Here is a 25,231-nt window from a genome sequence, read left to right on the forward strand (position 1 = left end):
GCATTGATTTCAAGCTAAAACTGTTCTTAAACTTGACCTTTCACAGTGAGTCATGGCACCTGTAATTGATAAGTGTGATAAATCTAGTATTTAAGTGATACTTTGCTCAGTTCTGTTGGTGTGAGATCACTGGTGCTAAGCAAGAGCTTTTTGCTGTGCAGCTGACCCAGCCTCTCTTCTCTTGCTGCTGTGTTGGTAACAGCAACAAGGCAAACTCAGGGAGAGAACCAGGTTCAGACAAGGCCATGGCAGTGACAGTTTGTTATAGCAGCACCAACTGCCTGGAGTTCAAACAAAGCTGCTTGATAAGGCCTCTTTTATTTTAGCAGAGTTGATAAAGTGTTATCAGCTGCATAGGTAGAAGTTCTCTCTTTAAGGATCTGTAAGCAGGAAGGAGTGCTGAGGAGGGAATGAGAAGGAGACCTAAATCAAGGCAGGATTTAAGAGTTCTTGAGATACTTGCTGGCATTTTGAAAATAAAGCTCTTGGACTGTATCCCATTGAAAACCTGTTCAAGTTGAGTAAAGGTTGCCAAGGAAGCACACAGATGGTACCTTGCAACTCTGCTACGTGAGCAAAATAAACTCATTATGGGTATGTTTTTGTTGTGGGGTTTACTTGAGACTGCATCCACACTTAATACTGTCTACGTAGTAAAAACTTCTGACCTGGACTTCCTCTTCTTGCAAGACTGGATTAACTTGTGTGATTGGGACTTACAACATTTTGGCTGGAAATTCTACTCTCATGGGAGGACATAAGGAAAAATTGCAACAAATTTCTGTGCAGGGTAGTTTCCTGCTAGCCCATGCCAAGTTGATGGAGAAAATGATGGAGAGTGTCTCAGCAAGCTGTGCACAGGCACCAGGCTACATTGCTGTGTGCAGAAGCAAGGAAGCCAAAGGAAAATGTGGAGTTCTGGATTGGTGACACTCAACAGTGAGGAACAATTAATGCTGCTCCTGGGAAGGAGAATTTGTCCTTCTATTGGTTATGGGTTCATATGCCACGTCTCATGGCACCTGAAATGAATGGAGCTGAGCAAGGAAGACAGAATGAAATCTGGTTGTGATGTTAAACTGCTCCTTAGTCTCTGATTGGAAACAGGATCATCTTGCCACTCATGCTTTCATTGCCTTTCTCTATGAATAGAGAGGATATTTTGCTTTGTGTCTGGATCTAATCCAGTGAGGTGAAAAAGGGGATGTTACTGTATTTAACTGAATTTAGGTAAGGAAGCAGCAGGAGTTTGATGTTCAGGGCACTCTGAGCTCTGCTGTCAGGTGTCCATGTCCTGAGTACCAGCAAAACTTGGGTTGGCTCAGCCTTGGGCTATTGTTGCCTCTAAACAGCTGCCCTCAATGCATCTTAAAAGAAGAAAATGTTGCACATAGTTTCTGGTAAAAGACTTGTCTTTGAAAGCCTAAAGAATTGTTTCCCTGGAAAATGAGAACATTAGATACATGCAGACCTGGCATAGCTTCAGAGGCTACTGGAGAATTCCTCTCTGGCTACTGGTAGCCACAACTGTTACCAGATGGTTGTAAATGCTGACTGGCAGACAACTGCAGAGCACATGGGGCTGGAGTTTTATGTAAGACTCCAAAGGTGTGTGGGAGAGAAACTGGCATGTTAAAATGTAAATGTGCATCTGGAAGATAAGATGATACAGATTGTGGAATCTATTTCTAGAATTAGAAGAGATACTTGCTTACTGTACTAAAACCAAAATTCTTCTCTTTGGTAAGAGTCTTGTAAACTTTTGATATTAACTCTACTTGGACAACCTGTGCTGCAGTGGATGCTATTTCTTCTTTGCCTTTCCTCAAAACTGCTTGTCCTCTCATCCTCTCCCATGCTGTGACATTCAAAGGTTCTTTGGTTAGAAAGAATCTCTGATATCAGCCTATGAGAGGTGACTTTTGCAGCCTTCTCTGATCCTCTCAGCCCTTCTGGGTGATGGTTCTTCAGGTGAGTTACTGCTCATTTCAGAACTACTACACTTCTTAGCCTGTTGAACAAGTTGTTGTGGGCTGGAGTGGGAATGTTGGAGCTCTTGCATAAGCAGGCTCAAACAGCATGCTTCAGGATTCCATTAATATCTCAGGATAAAACATTTTAGCAAGTTTTAAAATGTAAAGTTGTGTCTCTCAAATCAGGCCCCCTCTTCTTTGCTTCTAACACTGAGTTTGTCTCTGCTGGCACAGCTGAGGTTTTTTGTTCTAAAGTGGGGAGGGTAATTAGTAGAGTTTCTCTGTGGGTTTGCCTTGTTTAACAGGTCCAGGATATTGATTGACAGTGGGAAAGGGTGCGTCTCCTTGGCACTTTCCTTTCCTTGTCTGGCTAAGGGCAAGTTGTGTGTTATACATGGGTGTGATACGCTCTCCTTTCATTGCACAGCACCTTGTCACTGCTCTGTAACTTTTGCTAACTTAAAGTGAATGTAGCTTTGTGAAAATATGTCCCTCTCTCAGGGATGTCTAATTAAAGAAGACTTAAAAATCTGACACTATTTTTGAAATTTCAGTTGAGGTGCTAAATCACTGTAGAAGGATTTGCTTTCCAAGTAAGCTACACTTTTATTCTTCCTCTTTTCTGCAGTCCTTATACATTTGTTTCTGTGCAGATTCTTTACCTCTGCATGTGCTGGTCTCCACAGACACAGACACCTGTAGCTGCCCTGCTCAGAGCCAGTTTTTCTGTAGTGATTGGTGCTACCAGTGGTTCTAGGTGACTGGAATGTCATGTAGGTGACATATTCCAGTCACTTAGATCCTAGTAATTCTAGGGACTAAGCGACTCAGGTGATTGATCCTCATGTGATCCTTTGGTCCTCTAAACCAGGGCTACATTGCAGGCCTTTGGTGAGCTCAGGGCAGTGCTGCACAGGTGGCTGGAGATGGAGTATGAGCAGAAAAGGTAAAAGGGCAGTAGTGCAACAAGTTAAAGCTCAGGGAGTTTCTAAAGGGAGTTCTCAAAATATGCCTGTGGAGTATCCTGTTTATCACACCATTTCCTTCTTTTGGACCTTCACAGCTGGTGCAAGGCCTTGCTAGGAACTCTTTGAAAAACAACTCCAGCTCCTCAGGAGTGATTGCTTTAGGTCATTATCCAAAGGCCGTTGTTGTTGGCAGGAGCACAGAAGCAGCCACCCTGTTTCCAGCTGTGCTATTCCCATCTGTACAGGTGTGAAAGCTCCTCCCCTCAGTCACTCACCTCCAGCCCCAGTGTTTGAAGGGTTTAAGGCCCTCTGTTCACTTGCCAGTTCTTTTGGTGCTCCTGGTCCCTCTCTTTCTCATGCAACATAAGCCCCCTGCTCCCCACCTTTCTGTAGGTATGTATGAACCTCTTCTGACCATGTATAATATCCATTTTGATCCTTCATTGCACCTCTGTAGTTCTGGCACCAGTGCACATGTGTGTCATGTATTGAGCAGCTGGCAAATTGCTCCCTGTCCAGCAAATCAAAATAAAATACTGAATGAAGTAAACTGTAGCCTGTGAGAGATGGCCAGGGCAGGCAGGAACCTTAACACCAGGGTAAGTTGTCAGGATGTGAATTCAAGCCTTTGCTCTTGAGTTGGCAGGGTTTTACTTGTCACTTAGTACCTGTGCAGAGGGGAGATGTGACAGTCTCCTGGGCTGAAGAGAGGAGGAAGCTGGAGCCTGGGATTCCCCGTGTGATTGCTGGCTTTCTAGTCAGGTCGGATTTGTCCTGCTTGGATCCTCCTGTCGCTGTGAGAACCCAGGCACTGGGACACGCCGCTTTGTGCTTCAGGAGCACAGCAAACTGCAGGTGCAAAATGCCCTTTCCCTACCCCCACCTCGATCAGGGAGTTGGGTTTGATATTTTACAAAAGCAAGTTAATAATTAACGCAGCTCCCCTGCAGGCAGCCCAGCGCCCTTTCTGCTGTGCCTATGGAGAGACCTGAAAATGGGATTCTTTCTCTCTTTGGCTCAATAGCTGCAGGATTACCTGGGGGGAAAACTGATGCTAGTCAATAATGCCTGAGCCTGGGAGTTGGCCTTTAGGTTGGGTTTTCTGAATGTTTATGCAAATACTGCAGTTTTGCCTTTTCTTTGGATCAGGTCAACTCAAGGGATCACAAAATGGCCAAGTGCAAAACCCTCTTTAGAATCCTTTTGTTTTGTCTGTACTAGTTTGCTTTACCAGTGTGAAAATGGAATTGTGAAGTACTGCACCAGAGAGCTGTGCTAGACCCGGATCAGGTTTTAGTCACTTGATAGTGATGTTGTCTCAGTCTGCTCTGGCTGATTTGTTACCTGCTAAACCAAAGTAAATAACCTACTTCTGCCTGCTTTCTGCTCGGGCTGCTTTTGTTTATTTAGGCTTTTCTTTTTCTATTTTGTTAGGATTTTTGTTGCCAAGATACTACAGCAAGGAAGATGAGAAGGTTCTTAAGACCCGGACATGATCCAGTGCGAGAGAGGCTCAAACGCGACCTTTTCCAGTTTAACAAGGTACGGGGCTCTCCTCAGACTTCAAGGCAAATCTATCCTGAGCCACTGCATCCTGCAAAAGGAGGGATAAACTACTTGAGTGTGGGTGGAAAAGTTAAATTTAGGAGAGGTGCTGGTTTGTTCTCTTTTTCAGTTCTGTCTTTTTCTCCCCCGATGTGCCTGAGTAGTTTCCTTTAAGCTCCTGGGCATATTCTCAATTCTGTCTCTTCTTTTTTAAGAGGAAGGATATTGTGATGCTGTTGAGTGGCACTTGCTGAAAGAAGAGATCTTCACAGCAGCTTTTCTATCCTCTGATAGAAAAAGTCCTGCTATGTGCTGGGACCGTTCCTGTTATAGGTAGTCCTTGTTAGGAAAATAAACATTTTTCTAAAAATACACATAAGCCACAGCTTGTGATGCAGCTGAAGCCAGAGTTCTTTGTCCATGATTATACTTTGGATTTATAAGTGTATCCCTGCTTTTAAATGTGCATTTAAAGGGCTGTGCTAGCACCTAGGCAGCACAACGGCCATTAATAATGAATTTGCTATTATCTTAGTCTGAATCTGTTTCTAGGTTTTATCCTTCCCTCTGCGAAGAAGAAATGGCAATAGCTATGATATCTATCCAACAGTGGGCATTTTTCTTTTGAGCTCTGGCCAGGAGCATAGTGCTTCTGTCTTTGAAAATGCCTGGTATTAAATCATGGCTAGGCTAATGGCTACTTACACTTTCTTTGGGGAGCAGAAACATATTTGTAGGTTTTGTGTTTCCAAGGCTTAAATGGAATTTTGCTGAAAAGTGTAATGGATAAATGAAATCAGCCTAGGAAATAACTTCCTTGATTCATTAGAATTGTAGTGTAGATGGATACTTGAAGTGGATATTTGAGATAAATTATTTAATGTAATTGGTACTAAGCAACACCAATTCCATGCATACCACCCTACCACTGGGGAGACGAAGGAGCTCAAGAGTGCTTTGTGTCTGTTTTCTGCCTGCTACCACCAGGAAATCCTAGTGCAGATGCAGTAATAAAATCAGTGAATGCAGACCAGGTTTGAGTTGTTTGCATCTGGGTAAATGCAATGTCATCTTCAGAAAAAACATCCCAGGGATGGGTCAGAGTTGCTTATAAACATTTAAAATTATCTATACCTTGGAAAAACTTTGCTATTTTAGGGATGGCTCTTTCTTGAATTTGCCTTTCTCTTATGAGTAGTTTGGCTAAGCTTTACCTGCCAGAGAGACACTAATTTGGATAATGCAAAACAGGGTTGAAAGAGCTAGCTTTTTCAGTAGAAGGAAACTTCCAAATATATTAGAAGCTGGCATCAGGATTTGTGACTCCATTTGATTCAGTCCTGAAGGTAAGTATGACATCTTGTTTCTAGGGAGACAACTACTTTGGACCCTTCCTAATGGTTTACTCTCATTAACAGCTTGGTAATTAAAGGCCTTGTAAAATTCATTTGCACCTTTAAGCTACAGTAACTTGTTCTATTCTAATAAGAATCAGAAGGGAATGAACATTATACCAGAATTTTTTACACTCTACTTTTTTCTTGCATAAAAGTGAGTTGTTTTTGTTTGGTTTTTTTCCCCAAGTCTTGTGTCTCCCATTCCAGTATTTCCAGAGATAGTGGGTCATTTGAAAGCTTCTACCCTTTGATACAGTAAACATCTACTCACAGCTAGGTAGACTGAGAAAATTTGGGAAAGTCAGACTTTAATTCTGAGCTGTTGAAGGTAATGGCTTCAAGGAGCCAAGAATCATAATGCTTTGTGTGCCAAGGCTGTCCTGGTCTAATGTGCTATTAGAGCAAGCACATTAGTGCTGGTAAGCAGGTTTTTAAACACTTGTTATTTGAGGTCTTTGAAAGACTTCTGGTTAAGAACCTGCTTGGGAAATATTTTGTGGGCCTGTAAAGTTGCTGATCAGAGAAATTGCATGGTGGATTTGCACCTCTTCAGTGTGTGATGCTGGTCATGACTAAAGGCAAGGTCTGTACCTTAAAGGTGCTGGGGATTCCTGCCCTCATTTTACACTGAAGTTGAATATAAATGCATGATGCCACACAGATTTTGTGTTAGTGTAGTGGAATATATTTGACCACACTGACCTAGAATGGACTTCAATTTAGAAAGCCTGTTTAATTTGTAGTGGTGGATTTTTGTTTGTTTGTTTACTCTGTCAAGTATAAAAAGGCTGTGATCTTCTTACTGCTTCACTCTTGCATTTCTGTTTTCCATGAGAGGTGGTCCAGATGGTTTTAAAGGACTGAGTGATGACTGGACTAGCACTTCAAACTGTCTTCAAAGTTGTGTTTGTTTCAAAAATACACCTTCCTAAATTCTGCTAGTCACTTAGCTTTGCATATCTGTTTCTCTCTATGAGTAAGAACTTCCCATACTTGTGTGTACCTGTTGCAAGAATCTGTTTTTAGCTCAGTGGATAGAATGAAGGATAAGGTATGTGGACTTGGCAGTCTACTTCTTTGAGTTTATCCTGCTTTTGGAAGTAGTATTTGGATGCCTTTGGCTCAGTCCAAGCCCTGCAGAAGAAACATGTTCAGGCTGGCAGTCAGACTAGATGATGGGTAACACACAGGTGAACCAGCCTGTCTTACAGCTGAATGTTACCCAACTGGGAGCATTGCATTTAGTTTATGGCTTCATATTTTTCCCCGTTTTCAGCTTTCCTGCCCCTTTGCTGATGGGTGTGATAGAGAGCTTACTTGAAATCTGAATTAGTGTCTAAGCAAAGTGGAGTTACCACATACAGGTTTCATTGTTTCTTCAAAAGATGAATTAACAAAGGGACAGGGCTTGCATTGCCTGTGGTTGGGTTTGTTTCTGCTCTGTCATAGAGCAGTCTGAGAGGAGAAGCAGAGACAAGTGAAAGGAGAAAGAGCTGAATTTCATTGGCACAGCTTTAGTGTAGGCTGGGAACAACTGTTCAGTTTGGCCACATTTTTTCTGCCGTAAATATGAGTGACATGAAGCATTTCTGTCAGTGCTGCTGACACCAGGCTTGCTTGAGTCTGATAAATCTGTGGAGAATGAAAAAAAACTCCTACCTTTCCCCATAGAAGCAAAGGCCCTTTTGAGAAGGAGGGCACATTGTGGGCACTCCAGTTTCGAATTTCAGCTCTGCTGAAAGGCTCCATTGTAACCTCTGCTACCTCCTGCCCCCCTCTCTCCCCCTTGCTGCGTTTACCTGCTGAGCAGGTGAAAGGATTGGCTGATGAGAGCTGCCTAGGGGAGGGAAGGAGGGCAGCTCAAAGCTGGCTTGATGTGATTTAACAACCGGGTGCAAATAAGTACAAGGAAAAGATCTGGGTAATCAGGACAGTGAATGTGAATGCCTGGCTCTGGTGGTGTCAAATGCAGCCCAAAAGCCACCCTGAAGCCTTTATTGCCTAGCTGTGGAAACAGATGACATAAAAGAGAGTTATCTTTGTTGCATCTTACGGGCATCTTGGTTGAAGGTTCAGAACTACCAGAAACCTTTAGTACATTTACTGCTCTCCATGAGCAGTTGTGTAGCACACTATGGTTGTTACTGATACTTCTCTTTTGCAAATTCATCTGTTGGAATGGGGGGTGCCTCAAATTTTTGGTTGAATGAAAACCTGGAGGAAAAAAAAAAATCACCCTCCTATTATTATTACTCAATCATAGACACTTGGTGGTGCAGTTCATAGGTCTCATACTTGAAAATTAAAGCTTTTATTGACTTGTCTAATGTGTTTACAAATTAACACATCAAACCCAAGATATAATTAGGCCAGTATTAAGGCTGGTGTTGACAGCTTCCTAACAGGCAGTGCAGTATTGTATAAGTCATGGTTTTCAAAAAGTTGTGGCTAAAGCTTTACCTTCTGGGCTGGATGAAATCTTAGAATAATCACAGTTTCTAATTGATGTGTCACTGAAAATTGCACCTGGTTATGTTGATAACATGACAGTGCAGTGACTGTGAACAAGTTGAAACTAAAACTATCAGGAGAGTAACACTGGTGTCTCCCTAACAAGTTCCTCACTTTGTTTTGGGTGAGAGTGGAATGGTGTTTATTGCCTGTGCTACACCTGATTCATTTAAATGTCTGATTTGTTGTTAAGATAACATTACCTTGGATCTTCTTCCCGGAATTTTGTACCATAGCTTTATACTCCCACAACTTTGACAATTAGGAAGCTTTTCTGTGTTGCCTCAGTACCTATCACAGTGCAGAGGAATTCCTCTTTGCCTGTTCTGGATTCAATTTGCTGGATTTGCTGGATTGCTGTGTTTCAATTCTGAGTCCATTGATAAATTCCTAATTTCATGCAGCCTTCTCTAGGAAGTTTTATATGTGTAGCTATGCAAAGCTTGGTTAGCAGCAGCTTCAAGGGTGACAGTAAAAAGACTGACTTCTCAAAATTTGTTTTTAATAATTCAAAAGTAACACTTAAATTACCTTCTTAGAATATAAATAGCTAAGGCTGGAGGTTAAGTTATCAAAAAAGGAAGTAAACTCAGTGGTCTTGGAGCTTGTGGTACTAATCTTGGCTTACTACCTATAAAAGGTAAAAAAAATTACTATCTACTCTTTTGCCCAGCCTAATGAGTAGGCAGGCAGAAGATTGGGAAATGCTCCACTATTTTCAGTTTTATCTTCTAAAGAGGCTCATCTTCCCTAAAGGGAACCTCAGGCTGGGGTACCCAGTATTTAGAGGAGGGAGGTCTTTTCTTGCAGCATAGGAATTGTGATCAAATGGGTAAAACCAAAGCAAACTGGCAGACTCTGGAGTCAGCTGGATCCTCCTGTGCTATGTCTTTGAGCAGGACATGAAAGTGCTTTGCAGCAGCTGGGGCACCTCGGGCTATGGCCTGACCACGGAAATGAAACCGGCTCCATTTGATTCTCGTGCAGGGGATTAAGTTGGGAAATCACTGTGCAGGAAATAAAGTCCAGGTGTTACTTTTAGGCTGAATAAAGCATAAAACTTAAGTGATGTGGTAGCTTTGCTTCAGACATGATGGAAATTAGGATGGGAGTGAGGTACAAGTGTTTTTATTTCTTTTTTGAGTATAATGGATTCCTATTCTGTAGCTGGCCAGCTTGCCTTAGAAGACGGTTTTTTCCAGAAGTTGGGCCTGTAAGGATCAGTGTTTTCCAGGAAGAATCCCACTTAATCTTCCCTATTGATCTGTGGGCACACCAGCCCTCTTTACCTGGCTGTGTGTTGGTGCATACTGGTTTTGCCTAAACCAGGATAAGAGCTGTACATTAGCACTTCTGGAAACCTCACTGAGCTGTTTTCCAAGCAGCTTGGTGGCATCCTGTATGGCAGGATAATATTCCCTGGTGTGTAAATGCTCAGTGTGGTGTGTAATACAAATGCTCCAAATCTCCCTCCTGGAGCAGTTGTAAATTGTACTTTAAGGAAGCCACCAAGGCCAAGCAGCGCTGCTCCCCGTGACAGTGACATCTTTTTAGTCCCAAATGGCTTTGAATTACTCTGAGGTGGCCTAGCAGGCTCCTGCTCTCATTAAATTCCAGTGCTCCTCGTGTTCCCTCTGGAAAATGGATACAGATTACATTGGTTTTCTTGACTCCTCATAGGAAATCTGTTTCATTTCCTTGATGAGCACTGATGTTCACTCATAGCTCTGCCTTGCTTTGCACCATTTCTTCATGTCAATTATCAAAAAGAGGTCAGGAAGGCTGACCTGGGAGGAATTTGACAGATAAAGCTGACTTTACAGCACACAGTATTTGTGTCAGACTTTGAAATTGTGCTGAGAAGTTGGTTTACAGAAGTGCAGCTGATGTGGAGTGATGGAATGTGTTGTATTGAATGACTAAGCTGTGCTTATGCAGAGTTATTTATAATCTTAACATCAAGAGCTGTTCAGGCTACTGTTTTCAGAATATTTCTCTTTCATTTCTGTTATACTTTTGGATATCTTGGCTGTGGAGCCAGGGATTCTTGGCACACATTCATCATTAGGCTGTTTGTTCAGCAAATCAAAAAGGTTTGAACACCTTTCAGCAGAAAAGGCTGCCATTAAGTGTTGTATTTCAGACTGCCATGCCATGTTGACTTTCTGCCCAGCAATGCACATGAAACAAGCTGCTGATCATCCTTGTTCCTTCTCTCCCCCAGACTGTGGAACATGGGTTTCCCCACCAGCCCAGTGCCCTGGGCTACAGCCCATTTTTCCGACTCATGGCCATTGGGACGCGATCAGGAGCCATCAAATTGTATCCTTTGAACATCTTGGGTGAGAGTTCTCTAACATCAACAGAATTCGTGCAGCTTTGAAGACACTTCAAAAGTTAGGTTAAGTATGAATTTGCAGGCAAGGGTTACTGGAACACTGAAACAGTTAGCCAGCATTTGGAGTGATTTTGGTCTGATCAGGGTGGGATTATCTTTCCAAGAGCTGAGCTACAGCTCCAACAGAAGCTGAGCTGATGCAGATTTTAAACAAGACTCTGCTCTTGCTATGCAAAAGGTCAGACTAGATCTGGCCTAAGTTTAACAATCCTTCACATTGTAAATTCCAGGGTTGTTTAAATATTTGGGGCAGGGTTCCTTTTTCTTTTTTTTTTTTTTTTCCTAAAGCAATTCTATTTCAAAGGTTAAAGCTGAAGTCAGAAATGCTTTCTACTTCCTGAGTTCTTGACTATCCAGGAATTAAAGACCTAAACATTGAAGGTGGTAATTTATTTTTTTTTTTTAGCTAATGACATCCAGTCTGAATTTTGTGTGTGTGAGATGATTCTCATGGCAGAGTTAGATGAGCTGTAAAACAGACATGTCACCCAGCCCAGAAAGGAAAAGTTGGTGCTGTCTCTGCCAGCTTAATCATTCATTGCTGGTGTTTGTGCTCAGAGGCTGGACTCCACATGCAGGCAGTAGCCATCTGTCTCCTGGTTACAAATTAGTTAAGCAGGATTGTAGTGTCTGGGAAACCACTGAACATCCCTGAGGAAAAAAAAAGGGTCCAGGCACCTCTTCTGCATATACTGAAGGAAGATGTGAACTTCCCTGTTCTCCACAGTGAGCACAGCCTTCAAATTTTACAAGCATGTAAAATCAAAAGTAAATTTGCATTGATTCTCTGCAGTCCAGCCCACCAATAGTAAAATGTGGTTTCAAATTAATCTCTTTTTGTCTGCTTGCTAGCAAGCTTCTTATCAATTAATTGTAGCTGTGGGTCACCTTAAAAACTGTAGATCCTCAACCAACTCATCAGATATGGTGCTCCTGGAGTGGAGTTCATGGGTTTACATGAAGAAAACAACACTGTAATGCAGATTCACTTCATACCTGATCAGGTAAGTGCATTTTCAGTACCTCTGTGACTTGCGTAGATCTCTCCTAAACAGGTGTTGATTTTATTCCAGGGATCTGGGCTCCTATTACCAAGTGTATTCAAATGCTGCTTGCTTGGGAATGTTTATCCCAGTGTATTTTGTGCTCTCAGCAGCGCTTGTTGCTGTGGAGATGCTCAGTAAAACTAAAAGAGAAGCTTTAAACTAAAGAGTAGCTTTATTGTTCATAAGTGTTAGTCATTTATCTCCAGCAACATCCTAGGAATGCTAATAAGGCCAGGATAGTTCAGGCAATCTGCTGCAGAAGCAAGAACTTCCTTTTCCTTTTGCAGTCCCTGTTTTTTCAGTAGGACTGGGTGGTCTTTCCTCTGCACAACAGATAGAACAGGAGCTGCTTCTGAGATGATTTAATTATTTTCAGGAGCTCAAAATAGCACTCCTAACCTCATCTGCTGTTAAGTTTGTTTCCTTTGTGTTTGGGGGTATTGAATATGGCTCCTGGGGATTGCTGAATAGTTATTGCCACACTCTAAAAATAGGAAAGCAGAATTTTCCAAATGTCTGGTGGCTGTCTAACCACTCTCCCTTGACTGTCAGACTGGTGTCTTGGTCACAGACTTCGTTGCCTGATGCCCCCAGTGTAGCACAAGTGGCCTCTTTATGAGAGGGATTTAATTCTTGAGGTGGTTTTGAGTGTCTGTTTGCTTAACTAATGGTATAAACTGAAACTCCCATGGGGAGTGTTGCACCAGGTGTGGCTTCAGCAGGTATAATGCTTCAATTTGAACATCCAGCCAGCAGGGCTGGGCTCATAAAAGGATTCTGACACAACCCTCTAGAATGAGGTTGGACACAAAGAATGTGAGGAGTGTGGTGTAGCAGAGTGTATCAGCCTCACCCAAAGCTGGGGTGTGTTCAGCAAACCTGTGCTGAGCCAGGAGGAGGTGAGATACAGCCTGCAGCTGCATGGCTGGGCTTTACAGCACAGGCCTTTCTTCTTCAGCAGCCTAAATACTTGTCATCCCCCTCAGTGATAACCTGTGCTTTTACAACAGGGCTTTTAGCCTCTAGGCTACTTCTTGTCTCCCTCCACCCCCCAAATCCCATTGCTGCAGTGCTTGTCCACTGCCATAAAAAACTGAACCAGCTCCCCAGTCCTGTTTTAGCAGGGAATTATGAACAGCAGCAACTCTACTGCTAAATTTACTGTGTTATATTTAATACTGGTGTTCTGAAAAAAAGCAAGTTGTGTGATTTTGCAGTGCCAGCTGGTGACACTGCTGGATGATAACAGCTTGCACCTCTGGAGCCTGAAGCAGCATAAAGGAGCATCCGAGCTGCGTGAAGAGCATCGCTTCACCCTCAAAGGGCCACCTGGGTAAGGCTTGGAGCTGGTCTGGGGATAAGCAAGCCAGAAAATTCTGCTACTGTTAAAGCTAGAGCCTGTCCAGTTCTTACAGCCTGCCACTCCTCCAAATCCATTGAAAGGGCATCCATGGAAAACATCCAGGAGCTGGCTGGGGCATGGGAGTCCAGCTTTTAAAAGTGCTCTGCAAAGAGTCACATCTTTTAAAATATTACGCATTCACTCCTGTGAGTACAGGAGCTGTTAATCTTAAGGTTAGGTAAATCTAACCATGCCTTAAGTCAGACTTTGAAATGCTGTTGTGGTTTTACTTTCACTTGATCTTGCCAGTTTTAGGTGAGCTATTTTTAGGAACACTTAGCATTGTGTGAAAAAAGGTGTCTGGTTCTTTGTCCATGCAGTGGTCAAAAATTTCTGACATGATTTCTCTTATAGCTGATGTTTTCCTTCTTAAAAAAGAATCATGCCTCCAAAACAAATGACACTGTTATGTTGTTAACTCTCTCAAATTCAGTAACAAGAGTCTCTTTGCATCCCCAGCTCTCCACCAAGTGCCACCCAGGTAACAGCTGTGCTTCCACATTCCTCACGGGAAGTGCTGTACCTCGGCACAGAGAGTGGCAACATCTTCGTGGTGGAGCTGCCCTCGTTCCGAGTCCTGGAGGACAGGACCATCACCCCCGAGGCCGTGCTGCAGCGGTGAGTGAGCAAACAAGAGGTGGAATCCCATTACCAGACACATCCTTTGTTAAAATGTCACCCCAGATTATGTACTGGGGCCTCACTGTTGTGTTAAGCATTGTCCTTATCTGCCTGACTCTCATGAAAGTAACTTTTGGTCCTGGTGTGCGTTAAGTAACAATTTCTGTCCTGGTCCAACCTGATGTCACTGTGGAGGTACAGCATGTTCACTTGGGGTGAATCTGCAGCCTTGTGCCCTAGCCCTTGTGTTTAGTTTTGGAAAAAAAAATATTTTGTTTAGCTGTAATTATCCATTTATTTTTTCAACCACTGGCAGGAGATCTGATGCTTCTTTGTTCAAATGGGGTTTTTGTCACTGCTGAGTGCCGCTGAAAACTGTCCTATTTCGCATCTCCTGCTGACATTTCCGTTTTACCTTTATTCTGTAAGAGAATAGGGTGGGTGGTTCAAACTGTCTTTACAGTCCTGGGATCCAGTCCTGGAATTAATTTTAAACCTTGGCCTTTCCTAGAAGAAAGTGGGACTGGGTGCACGTCCATGTAGTAGGCCTGGTGTGATGTCTCCCATAAGATACTTCTGCTGCTTGAAGGATTTGTGGGAAGATTGTATTAAGTTACAATCTTAAACAATTAAGTTTGTCACTTAATTTCTCATTCTTACACCTTTTATTACAGTCCTTTCAGGTTGTACCTGGAATCAGCTTCTCTTGGTTTTCTCTTCTGCTCCTGCAGGATACCAGAAGATAACTGCAACAGGCGATCCTGTGAGCTGGTGGAAGCCCTTCGGGAGCATCCCAAGAACCCTTCCCAGATCCTAATTGGATACAGCAGGGGCTTGATTGTCCTCTGGGACCTGCAGAATAACAAAGCAACACACCATTTCCTGGGCAGCCAGGTATTGATTCAATCCAGAGTCAGTTCAGCAGGGCAGCAAGGGCTCTCACTGACGCTCTAAAGACAAATCACATGCAGGGAGAGCCTGACAAAGCTGCTTTTTTACTAAGAACTGGTTGTTTTGGGGAGATAACAGCTCTGTGAAGAGCAGTCATTTGTATGGCTTTCTTTTCAGCAACTGGAGAACCTCTACTGGCAGAGGGATGGCAGTAAATTCATTAGTTGTCATTCTGATGGAAGTTACACCCAGTGGCCAGTATCCAGTGACAGCAGGCAGTCAGAGCCTCTGGAAAACACCGTGCCTTATGGTCAGTAAGTGAGGTTTAACTGTTGTATATTTGTCTAAACTCATTCTGAGCTTGTGTAGGGCATTCAAGTCACAGTTCTCCCTAGGTGTTTAATAGAAAAATGTAGAGGTGCCTCTGGAACAACTTGTGAGCCTGGACTAAGGGATTTCAGCAGTTTTTCTCTTGGATTTGAAACTCTTGTGTTGCTGAAGTCTGTCCTGAACATGGAGAGCAAGCCTTGACAATATTAGTGCCCCTTATGAAGGAGGGTGTTGGGGATTCAGCTCTTTGTTTTAGCTGGTGTCCTGTTCAGCAGGAGTTGCTTGGATCCTCTGTAATTAATAGTGAGCTGAGTGTATTTTCTGTCGACCTGAGCAGTGATTAAATTAAGTTTCTGATTTGCTGGAAACCATCAAATGGAGATGACCTCACCTTTTGAGTGCAGAGAAGCTTCTAAATCTCTATCACTTTATATTAGTTTCAGGAATCACTGTGATTTTAGCAATCCTTTCTAGTTAATAAGCTTCTCCAGCAGCACTTCCATTCCCTGGTAGCTATCAGCGGCGTGGTTTAGAACTTCCCCTGAGCCTAAGCTGTGTTTTGCTGTGGAGCTCTGTGGTCAGTATGTCCCAGAAGACTTGTCTGATGTGGCTTGGCCTGGGGAGGTGGTGCTGGCTTCTACTAATTTAGGTGGCTCCCCTTGTGGTGGAGGGTGAGGTGACCTGGCTGGAGCAGAATCAGCAACTTCTGATGTAAAGATGTACTTCTTGAATTGTAGCAAATAACTCTGTTTTCTCAGGTCCTTTTCCTTGCAAGGCCATCTCCAAGATCTACTGGCAGACAACAAAAAATGGGTGAGTTTGTAGTGTATTCCCTCACTCTCACCTGTTTGAAGGGTGCAGCGTGCAATGCCATATGAACCCTTTAGAATAACATCATAACAACTTATTGTCAAACTTTCTTTGACATTTCTTTAAATTTTTTCTTGCTCCTCACTTCAGCACAGACCACTTTAACTCTTTCTTTCTCTTAAGGCTTCCTTACATAATATTCCAAGGAGGAATGCCCCGGGCTAGCTATGGGGACCGGCACAGTATCTCTGTTATCCACGGCAGCCAGCAAACAGCCTTTGACTTTACCTCACGAGTGATAGATTTCTTCATAATCTTCAGTTCAGATCCTGCTGCAGGTATGTGATGGAAGAGCATTACTGAGGAACTAGGGTAGCTGTGTACGTGTGTGGAAATCTGCCTGGTATAAATAGCATAGGAGATGTGATAAAGAGATCAGTTGTTTTGGGGAGTTTCTGAGACTTCAGCAGAGAATCACAGAATCATTTCATTTGGCAAAAACCCTTGAGTCCAGATGTGAAAGGTTCCCATTTAAAACTGAAATGTAAAATACCGGTGTAAATAAAGACTGCTTACAAATGCCATACATTCCTCAGAAAAAAATAAATTATGCTACTCTGTTAATGGGAAAAGATCTCTTAAGCTTATATCTGTTTAAGCTGGACGTTTGACATAACCAAGTCATGAAATGAGAGTCTGAATATTGTTGTTTGAAAATAGCACTTCAAAGGAGTCTAATAATTAAAACCAGTATTTACTCCCACTGAGACACTGCTTCTTTTAATTAGTACCTGGATTTGTGTCTGGAGCTTTGGGTAATAAATCAGCAAAGGGTGACATAGAACCAAGGGTCAGTATATGGAGAACTTAATTTCCTTACTGCTGGTGATCATGAATGTAAACTGAATAGTTCTCATTCCTGGAATTGTATAGAGCTTGTCAGATTCTTGCTTCTGTTAAAGAGCTTTCTTGTCCACACTTCTGCAGTAACTGTACATTCTTCCTTTTCATGAAACTGTAAAGGGTTTCCCCCAAGAACTCTTTGTTTAATGCTGGTGTAGTTCTTGCTTCTGGCTAACTTGGAGTAACTGAGTATAAAATGCTATTTCAAGCTCCAGAAATGTGCAGTGTTGGAAGCTGGATCAGACTAAACTGCAAATTGTTTTTAGGAGCTTGTAAGTAAATCTTCTGTTACTGGGTCTTATCAGGCTTTCTCGTCTCTGATTTGCCTGCTAGACTGGTTTCCAAGCCAATTTGTCCTGTGTCCTGCCAGGGAGGGTGGTGACAGCCACAGCTACACATCTGAGTCTGTCGGTGCGTGTTGGATCCTCCAGCCTGTTCTGGGAAGCAGAGCACAGATCCAGGGGAGGAATGTCATGGGAAAAGAGGCAGAAAGAAACAGCTTTTGGATTCCCTCTTGCCTCTCTTCCTAGATCTTAAGAGACCCTCTCAGGTCACTGAAAAGAGAGCAGAGAAATGCAGTGTAACTGAGCAGAAGTGCCTGTATGTGTCTGTTACTGATTTTCCCTGCACAACACTGTCTTTATAAGCATCTTGCAAGTTTGCAGAACCTACAGGTCTAAACCTTCAAGCTCACAGTGCTGATAAACTTGAGGTACTGATTGGTACCTGGAGTTCAGTACCTTTTGGTGTTAACAAAGGAAACCCTTTTACTTCCTTTGAAATTGTCAGTGGAGACTCTGGATGATGGAGCAAAAGTCTCAGAGATAAAATAAAAATATAAAAATAGAAATCTGAGTTTTTAGGTCAGAGTTGGACTGTTTAGAGTTCACATACTGGATATGATTAGAAATCCTTTAGGATGAAATAACTGAACAAACAGGCTTTATATTTCTACTTCCCAAGAATTGAATTATCCCCTTAACACCACTGCTGGTGGGTTTAGACAGGGGCTGCTACAGGAACCTGAAACTGTTGCACTTAGGTGAGGAAGTTTTTTACAGTAACATGAGGTTTCTGTGGTTGACAAACTTCCTTGTGGCTGATTGCTTAAGCTTAGTGGATCTACGTAGCTTGCCTTGTTTGCCCTTAAGCAGTCTTCCCTGCAATGGCAATACCAAGGTATTAATTGTATACCAAAGCCACTTAATTTAATAAGCACAAAGCTTCTGCATTGGAGCATGGTTGTAGCTGGTGACTTTCCACTACCCTGAATATGCTGTGGAAACAGTTTTTAAAAAGGCCAGCCCTTCCTGTTACTTTTTTTTTTTTAAATGAGGTGGGTGAGTGCATGGCAATCATGACAAACTCTACTGTGCCTGCTACTTCAGCAACTTAAAATAGATTCTTGCCATAAGAAATGAGCTCAGATGTGTGTTTTTGCAGGGAAAAAATTGTTAAAACAGAGCACTAACTTCTGGTTAATGTTGGCAACAGCAAACTGCAGGGCTGTTACCATACAGGGATGATATTTATTTTATTATGGAATCCTGTGGGCAACTGCAAATGATGGTACGTAGGAAAGCAAAGTAAAACTGAATAGAAAACATTTTTTTCATGAAGAAACTGAACTAATTAGTGATGTGTTGTGGCTGGGCCTAGTCAAAGGTGAAACTTGGGGTGCCTCACTAACGATGCCAAGTACTAATTACTTGAATTTGATTTTGCTGAGTGAACAGTGTTGGTATGTGCCTTCTTGCAAGTGTATACCAGGTAATTAAGCAAGTAAAGGAGGGAAGTAAAAGTACAGTTTAGGAGGAAAGGTTGGAGAAAAGCTGAGTTAGGTAGTTTGCTAATGGCTCACTGTTTATCAGCCCCAATCCAGCTTTATATTCACTCAGATTTCTGTAGCTGTTTTAATTGTCACTGCTGTGAATTAGTCTGTGGTTTTGATTTTCCCTTCCAGCTTGCTGCTGTGGCTGACTCATGAACCTTGCTGCAATAATGTCCTTGTAGACTAAATTTTTTTCACTCAAGATTTTCCACTGTAACTAGAATTAAAATTCTTGTTTGTGTCATATGTCACCAGTCAAGTTACATTAACATATTTCTTTTGTAGCTGTTCCTAATACATATAAGAATTATTAGGTGATGTACACATCTTTAAAAAGAAAGTCTAGAGGATATGTCACAACATATGAGAAGAAGAGAAAATTAAAGGAGTTGAATTGTAAATACTTGTCAGTTCAAGCAGAGAAACATTCTGCAGAACCCAAGGCATTAGCATGTTTAAGCAGCTTAGCCTGGATGGACTGTGGTCCTAACACAGCACTAAATGGGTCACTGCTGGGTGTATGCATGTCTTTCCACCCAGTGCTGTTAATTAGCTGCAGGTAAAGTCTTTGGAATTCTGGCTGTTACAGTAATAAGTATGAACTTTGTGTTACTTAGTCATTGTTGTTAACAAATTTTTTTAGTTTGCAATGGAATCTATTAAAAGTCACTATCACAGTCCCAGGAGTGATGTAAAGAAACACAAATTTGCAGTAAATCTGTGAGTATCTTCAGATCCATTCATACTCAGTAGGCCCACTTAAGACAGAAGCATTTAAGGTTTTTTCCAACAAAAATGTTGATGTGGAGCTGTGTGATTACAGTTTTCAAAGCAGCCTTACAGGAAGCTTGTTTGCACTGACCTTGGACAGTCAGTTTTGTCAGCTTCAGTAAACGTTGTTTCTGCAGAGTTCGAAGACCCCGCTGCCCTGGTGGTGCTGGCAGAGGAAGAGCTCGTGGTCATAGACTTGAAAAGTGCAGGCTGGCCAGCAGTGCACCCTCCATACCTGGCCTCCCTGCACTGCTCAGCCATCACCTGCTCTCACCACGTCTCCAACATCCCACTGAAACTCTGGGAGCGCATTATCAGCGCTGGGAGCAAGCAGAACATTCACTACTCCAGTATGGTATGGCAGCTGTGTGTCCCCCCCGTGTGTCCTCCTGTGTTTAGGTCAGTGTGACTGCCCAGGGTGTGGGTGGTCTGTGTTGCTGATGATCTGCAGAGGGTTCAGCCCCACCAGACACTGTCCTGCCTCTTAACAGGATTGAGAGAGGCTTTTCCCAAAGCACCACCAGTACAATTAAACTGGGTAATTAAAGTGTGATATTTTTTTAAGCTTTGACAAGCCAGAGGAGAAGTCTGAGTGTTCCCAGCCGTCAAGGGTAACAAAGTTCTCATGTAAAAGCTTGAAGCTTCTTGGGGAAATGTGTAGAATGCCTTCTAAAAGACACAGTTGGTGTCAGAATGGGAACATCTAATCCAAACAAAAGCTGACAGCATGGACTGTTTCACTCCCACTTGCACTGGAGTTCATGCCCTCCTGCTGACTTTATATTCTCTCCGCACTGTCACTGCCTAGGCAGTCACACACTTCTCTTACTGTATTTGTAGCCGTGGCCAATTGATGGTGGCACCAACATCGCTCCAGATCCTCCACAGAGGGACTTGCTGCTTACAGGGTGGGTATACTGACCTGAGAACCATCAGGGAGCCTTTTCCAGTTCCAGTTCCCCTTTTCTGACTGACTGAGATTTTTCTGGGGAGTTAAAGTCTGCACATCTTTTAGGGCAGAGACTGCAGCTTTAGTGTAGCTGTGCTGCTGGCTTTGTAAAGCAAATTTATTTTGCTGCTTCTGAGCAAACAGGTCACGATGTCCACAGATAAACCAGAAAGTGGCTGATTTTTAGTTTTGATGTGTTATCCATTCCCCCTACTCTCAAAGTGTGTAGGAGTGCAGGCACTAATCCAGCCTGGTTCAAGGGCAGCAGTGTAAAAGTGGAGCTTAATCTTTCATGTTTTGAAGCATTTTTCCCTCTACCTTACACTCTGAATCTTAAAATAGAGGTTAGCTTGGACTCCTGTCTGCTTTGATCAGCAGGAACAGATCTAGCTAAGAGGTGGAAGTAGCTAGCAAGAGCTTGTCTCATTGCCTAAAAATGTACCATTTTCTTTTCAAAGCACTTTTGAGAGTTTCAGTGGGCTATTCCTCAGATTTCGTCTTTGATGGAGCATGTTAGAAGCTCCAACCCTTGTGTTGGAAGAGTGTTGCAAATTTTCACCTGGACACCTAAGATTAAAGCTTGACTTTTTTAAATTTTATTTTATTTTTTCCCTTCCCTGGCAGTAACAGTAATTTTGCCTGGATGAGTTTTTCCTTCCATATGCTAAGCTTTTTGCCTTTTCCATGTCTTTTTGACATAATCTTAAATTAACATAATGGTGTCAGATCACCAAGAACACCTGGATTAAAAAAACCCCAACAACCTAAAACAAAACAAAACCAAAAAACCACAAAAAATACACAAGTAGCCAAAAATCTTTCTCTTTGTGGTTCGTTTTTTCTGGTTCTGTATTTTCCCCTCTGTTTTACCCCTCCACGTGCTGTTCTCCTGTGTGATGTATGCTCCTGTATCTTCCCCTCCAGGCATGAGGATGGCACAGTGAGGTTTTGGGATGCCTCTGGTGTCTGCTTGCACCTCCTTTATAAGCTGAGCACAGTGAGAGTGTTCCTCACAGATGCTGATCCCAATGACAACATGAACACCCTGGGGGAGGACGAATGGCCTCCACTCCGCAAGGTAAGAGAGCTGCTGCTTGTAGAAACATCCTGAAAACCTGGGGTGTTCTCATTCCTGCCCCAGTTAAAGACCAGCCCCTTCCTGTTCTCTTGCCTAGGTTGGTACCTTCGATCCTTACAGTGATGATCCAAGACTTGGGATCCAGAAGATCTACCTGTGTAAATACAGTGGATACTTGGCTGTAGCTGGTACAGCAGGACAGGTACTGGAATATGAACAATCAACATAAACATGGTTTTCAGTGCAGGTTTCAGTCTAATCTGGAGATCTGCTAAAATTTGAAATGCTTATTTATCTTATGGTAAATTTATCTGTTTTCTGGAAATGCTTCATGAGACACCGCTCTGGTGAGGCCCCACCTGGAGCACTGTATCCAGTACAGCAAGGCCATGGAGCTGGTGGAGTGAATCCAGAGGAGGCCAAGTTGATTAGAGGGATGGAGCAGCTCTGCTGTGAGGAAAGGTTGAGAGAATTGGGATCATTCAGCCTGGAGAGGGGAAGGTTTGGGGTCACCTAATTTCAGCCTTCTGGTACTTGAAAAGAGCCTACAAGAAGCATGGGTAGAGACTATTTCCAAGGTCCTGGAGTGACAGAACAAGGGGGAGTAGCTTCAAACTGACAAAGAGCTGGTTTAGATTAGATGTTAGATAGGAAGAACTTCTTTACTATGAGGTTGGTGAGGCACTGTAACAGGTTGCCTGGAGGAGTTGTGGATGTCCCATCCCTGAAAGTGTTTAAGGCCAGGTAGGATGGAACTCTGAGCAGAAAAGGTGTGTCTGTGCCTGGCAGGGGTTAGGACTAGGTGATCTTTAAGGTGCCTTCTAACCCAAATTATTCTGGGGTTTTCTGTTTTCTCTAGTTGGTATTTTAGACATTATCTGCTGTTATTTATATGTCCTGAGAGGTGTTGTAGTTTAGCAGCTGTAGGGAAAGGCTGCAGTTTGGAGATCTGCCTGCACAGCAAAAGCTGTACTAAAGGTTGTTCTCTTTCTTCCAGGTGCTGGTGATGGAACTGAATGATGAGGATGCAGAACATGTGGTGGACCATGCTGAAGCAGATCTCCTGCAGGACCAAGAGGGCTATCGATGGAAAGGTCACGAGAAGCTAAAAACTCGAGATGGGCCTGTTCGATTTGAAGCTGGTTTTCAGCCTTTTGTCCTTGTCCAATGCCACCCACCAGCTGTGGTCACCTCTTTGGCCCTGCACTCGGAGTGGAAGCTTGTGGCCTTTGGTACCAGTCATGGGTTTGGGCTTTTTGACCATCAGCAGAAGCGACTGGTCTTTGTCAAGTAAGTTTTATCTTTCCAGGGGGTGTGTGGTACCTTATGTTAATGATGACCTGGAATTACTAACAAAGCAAGATGTGAGAAGTGATTTCTCAAGAGCTGTCATAGTAGCAAGAAGCTCTGCTTCTTTTTTCTCTATCCTTGAAGATCTTCCAGAATATATAAGTGTGTTTCAGCATTTGTGTGTATGCTGTTGTATTCCTGGGAGTGATTGTCACCCACTAGAAGGTGACCACGTGGCTACTGTCTCCCTCTTCCCAGGTGCACACTGCATCCCAGTGACCAGCTGGCCTTAGAAGGTCCCCTGTCTCGGGTGAAGTCCTTGAAGAAGTCCCTCCGTCAGTCCTTCCGGCGGATCAGAAGAAGCCGCGTGTCCAGTAGGAAGCGACGAGGCGGTGGTGGGAATTCCTCAGAGGTGAGACATTCACCTTTTTGGGGTCTGTCTGTTTGCAGCTTGGAGGCTGCTGAGACTGCCTAGAGCAGGAGGTGGTCTCAGCCCTGCTATCAAACCAGTAGCTCTTGGTAGGAGGGGAAAATGGTGATTTCTGATGTTGCTCTGTTAGATAAAAACAGGCACATTTTTACAGAAGATCAGTTCAGATTACAAGTTCACTGGTGTGACTCTGCTGTGCCTTTCTATTGCTTCCACGCTCCCTCTCTCTCCCTGCTGTGTCTATCCCTGACTGACAGAGTGTCTCCTCACCTGCAAAGGTGCAAGAAGCAAATGCCAGGTTTGACCAGGATGCGTTGCAGGAGATGGAACTGGCTCCAGTCCAGCGCAAGATCGAAGCACGCTCAGCAGAAGACTCTTTCACTGGCTTTGTGCGAACCTTGTATTTTGCTGATACCTTCCTGAGAGACAGTGAGTAGGAAAAGCATCTCTCTCTTCTTCCAAATGGGTTTTTACTTCTGCCAAGGAGTGTATTAGGATTTACTGCCAGGAAAACTCAGCACCTCCTGTGTCCTACTTTGTGCTGTGCTGGAAAACCAATATAGAACAAGAGCATATGTTGTCATATAGAATTGTTATTTAGCCATTCTGGGCTGCTGGCTAATCCAAGGCAAGTGGCAGTTCATCTCTGAATCAAGTCTTTATGTATCATTTTCAAACATGCTGGATTTGCATCTGACTTTTTAGTATAAACTTTTCCTTCTCTTATTGCTCTGAAGTTCACCCCTGTCTCTGCTAGAGACTTTTAATTTTGGTGAAGGTGGTGGCTGGTTGTGGATCAGAGCCCAAACTGATAGCATGCACAAATTTACTCTGCTCATCTGTGATATAAATGTGTGAAAACTGGACATTGCAATTGTAGTTCATGTAGTGGTACTTTTGCCTTTGCTCACATGCAATGCCTTTTCTAAGGGCTGCTGGTGGACATGTGTTGGGAAAAGAATGTTAAGAACTTGCAGTTTGCCTGGCAGGTCTCCCCTAATATAGAGTTATTTAGGGTGCAAACAGAGGGAGGTTTTGTCTAGCCAGGGAAAGCTGTTATGTCATGGATGGTGCCTTGCTCATGGGCTTTTTTGTCACTGCAGGCTCCCGGCACTGCCCATCCCTGTGGGCTGGCACCAATGGAGGGACAGTCTATGCTTTTTGTTTACGTGTTCCTCCAGCTGAGAGGAGGATGGATGAGCCTGTGAGGGCAGAGCAGGGTAAGTGCTTCGTGAAAGCAGGGTTCTGCTGGGTCTGAGCCATCACTCACAGGAGTTGTGGCCAGAAAAGCAGGGTCGCTCAAGTAGTGCTGTTTATCAGTGACTGGAGCCAAGTGTGGCAGTGTCTGAGCTAAGCAATGCTCGCTGCAACAGCTGAACTGGAGCTCCAGCACTGCTTGATGTGCCTCAACCTCATTTCCAACTCACTTGAGAAATGTAAATTTGTGTCAGCTGTCACTGAAGTTTGCCATCAACTCTCACTGCACATGTCTGTTGTTCTGACAGCTGGGCCTGTTGTCTTTATGTGACAATGGTTTCATCAGTCCAGTCAGAATGCCCTAATGCCCTTCATTTACCAAATCTTTTTAGGCAGCATCTCTATAACCACAGTATATAGGTCTCCAGCGCTGAGAGGATGTGAATGAGTTTCTAACAGTGTTTCTGACTAGACTCCTATTTGTTTTTTCTGTTTGTTTTTCCTCCTTATCTTGCCTGTCTAGCCAAAGAGATTCAGCTGATGCACAGGGCTCCTGTTGTGGGGATACTTGTGTTGGATGGACGCAGCACTCCCCTCCCAGAACCTCTAGAAGTAGCACATGACCTTTCCAAGAGTCCTGATATGCAAGGCAGCCACCAGCTGCTGGTGGTATCTGAAGAGCAGTTTAAGGTGAGTGTCACCTATTGAGGGAGGGAGGTGCCTTTGAATTGTGCATGAAATCTGCTAAAGCACTGGGCACTGCTCAGTGGAGAGAGAACTCTTGGGAGTTCTTGTTCTCCTGTACCTGAAGAACAGCCCTGGAGCAGCACTTCAGTACAGTCCATAAATCAGGTGTGTGCTGGCAAACTGGGTGTTCAGCATAGTGCTGC

At 43.3% G+C, this 25,231-nt stretch overlaps 1 protein-coding gene across 6 annotated transcripts in view; it reads left to right on the forward strand.

Annotated features, from left to right (window-relative positions):
• Window positions 1-25,231, forward strand: part of LLGL2 (LLGL scribble cell polarity complex component 2) — a 33,023-nt gene that overhangs the window by 2,834 nt on the left and 4,958 nt on the right. For 2 of the 6 annotated variants that reach the window (XM_088065475.1, XM_014255920.2), the window contains exons 2-19: window positions 4,376-4,483; window positions 10,619-10,716; window positions 11,715-11,796; window positions 13,056-13,171; window positions 13,700-13,858; window positions 14,593-14,755; window positions 14,930-15,062; window positions 15,841-15,895; window positions 16,076-16,230; window positions 19,535-19,752; window positions 20,238-20,305; window positions 21,271-21,424; window positions 21,522-21,626; window positions 22,422-22,714; window positions 22,973-23,126; window positions 23,402-23,573; window positions 24,248-24,364; window positions 24,865-25,031. In XM_088065475.1, the coding sequence (XP_087921601.1) occupies window positions 4,409-4,483; window positions 10,619-10,716; window positions 11,715-11,796; window positions 13,056-13,171; window positions 13,700-13,858; window positions 14,593-14,755; window positions 14,930-15,062; window positions 15,841-15,895; window positions 16,076-16,230; window positions 19,535-19,752; window positions 20,238-20,305; window positions 21,271-21,424; window positions 21,522-21,626; window positions 22,422-22,714; window positions 22,973-23,126; window positions 23,402-23,573; window positions 24,248-24,364; window positions 24,865-25,031 (2,484 nt within the window). In that variant the 5' untranslated portion in view covers window positions 4,376-4,408. Of the gene's footprint in view, window positions 1-4,014; window positions 4,034-4,375; window positions 4,484-10,618; window positions 10,717-11,714; window positions 11,797-13,055; window positions 13,172-13,699; window positions 13,859-14,592; window positions 14,756-14,929; window positions 15,063-15,840; window positions 15,896-16,075; window positions 16,231-19,534; window positions 19,753-20,237; window positions 20,306-21,270; window positions 21,425-21,521; window positions 21,627-22,421; window positions 22,715-22,972; window positions 23,127-23,401; window positions 23,574-24,247; window positions 24,365-24,864; window positions 25,032-25,231 lie in introns of those variants that run through there. The other 4 variants (XM_088065477.1, XM_005526762.3, XM_088065476.1 and 1 more) reach the window with 3 other exon arrangements.

The sequence above is a fragment of the Pseudopodoces humilis genome, chromosome 21 (genome assembly GCF_049639895.1).
Source record: "Pseudopodoces humilis isolate 2021_Gansu_Grassland_sample_001 chromosome 21, ASM4963989v1, whole genome shotgun sequence".
Lineage (NCBI taxonomy): Eukaryota > Metazoa > Chordata > Aves > Passeriformes > Paridae > Pseudopodoces > Pseudopodoces humilis.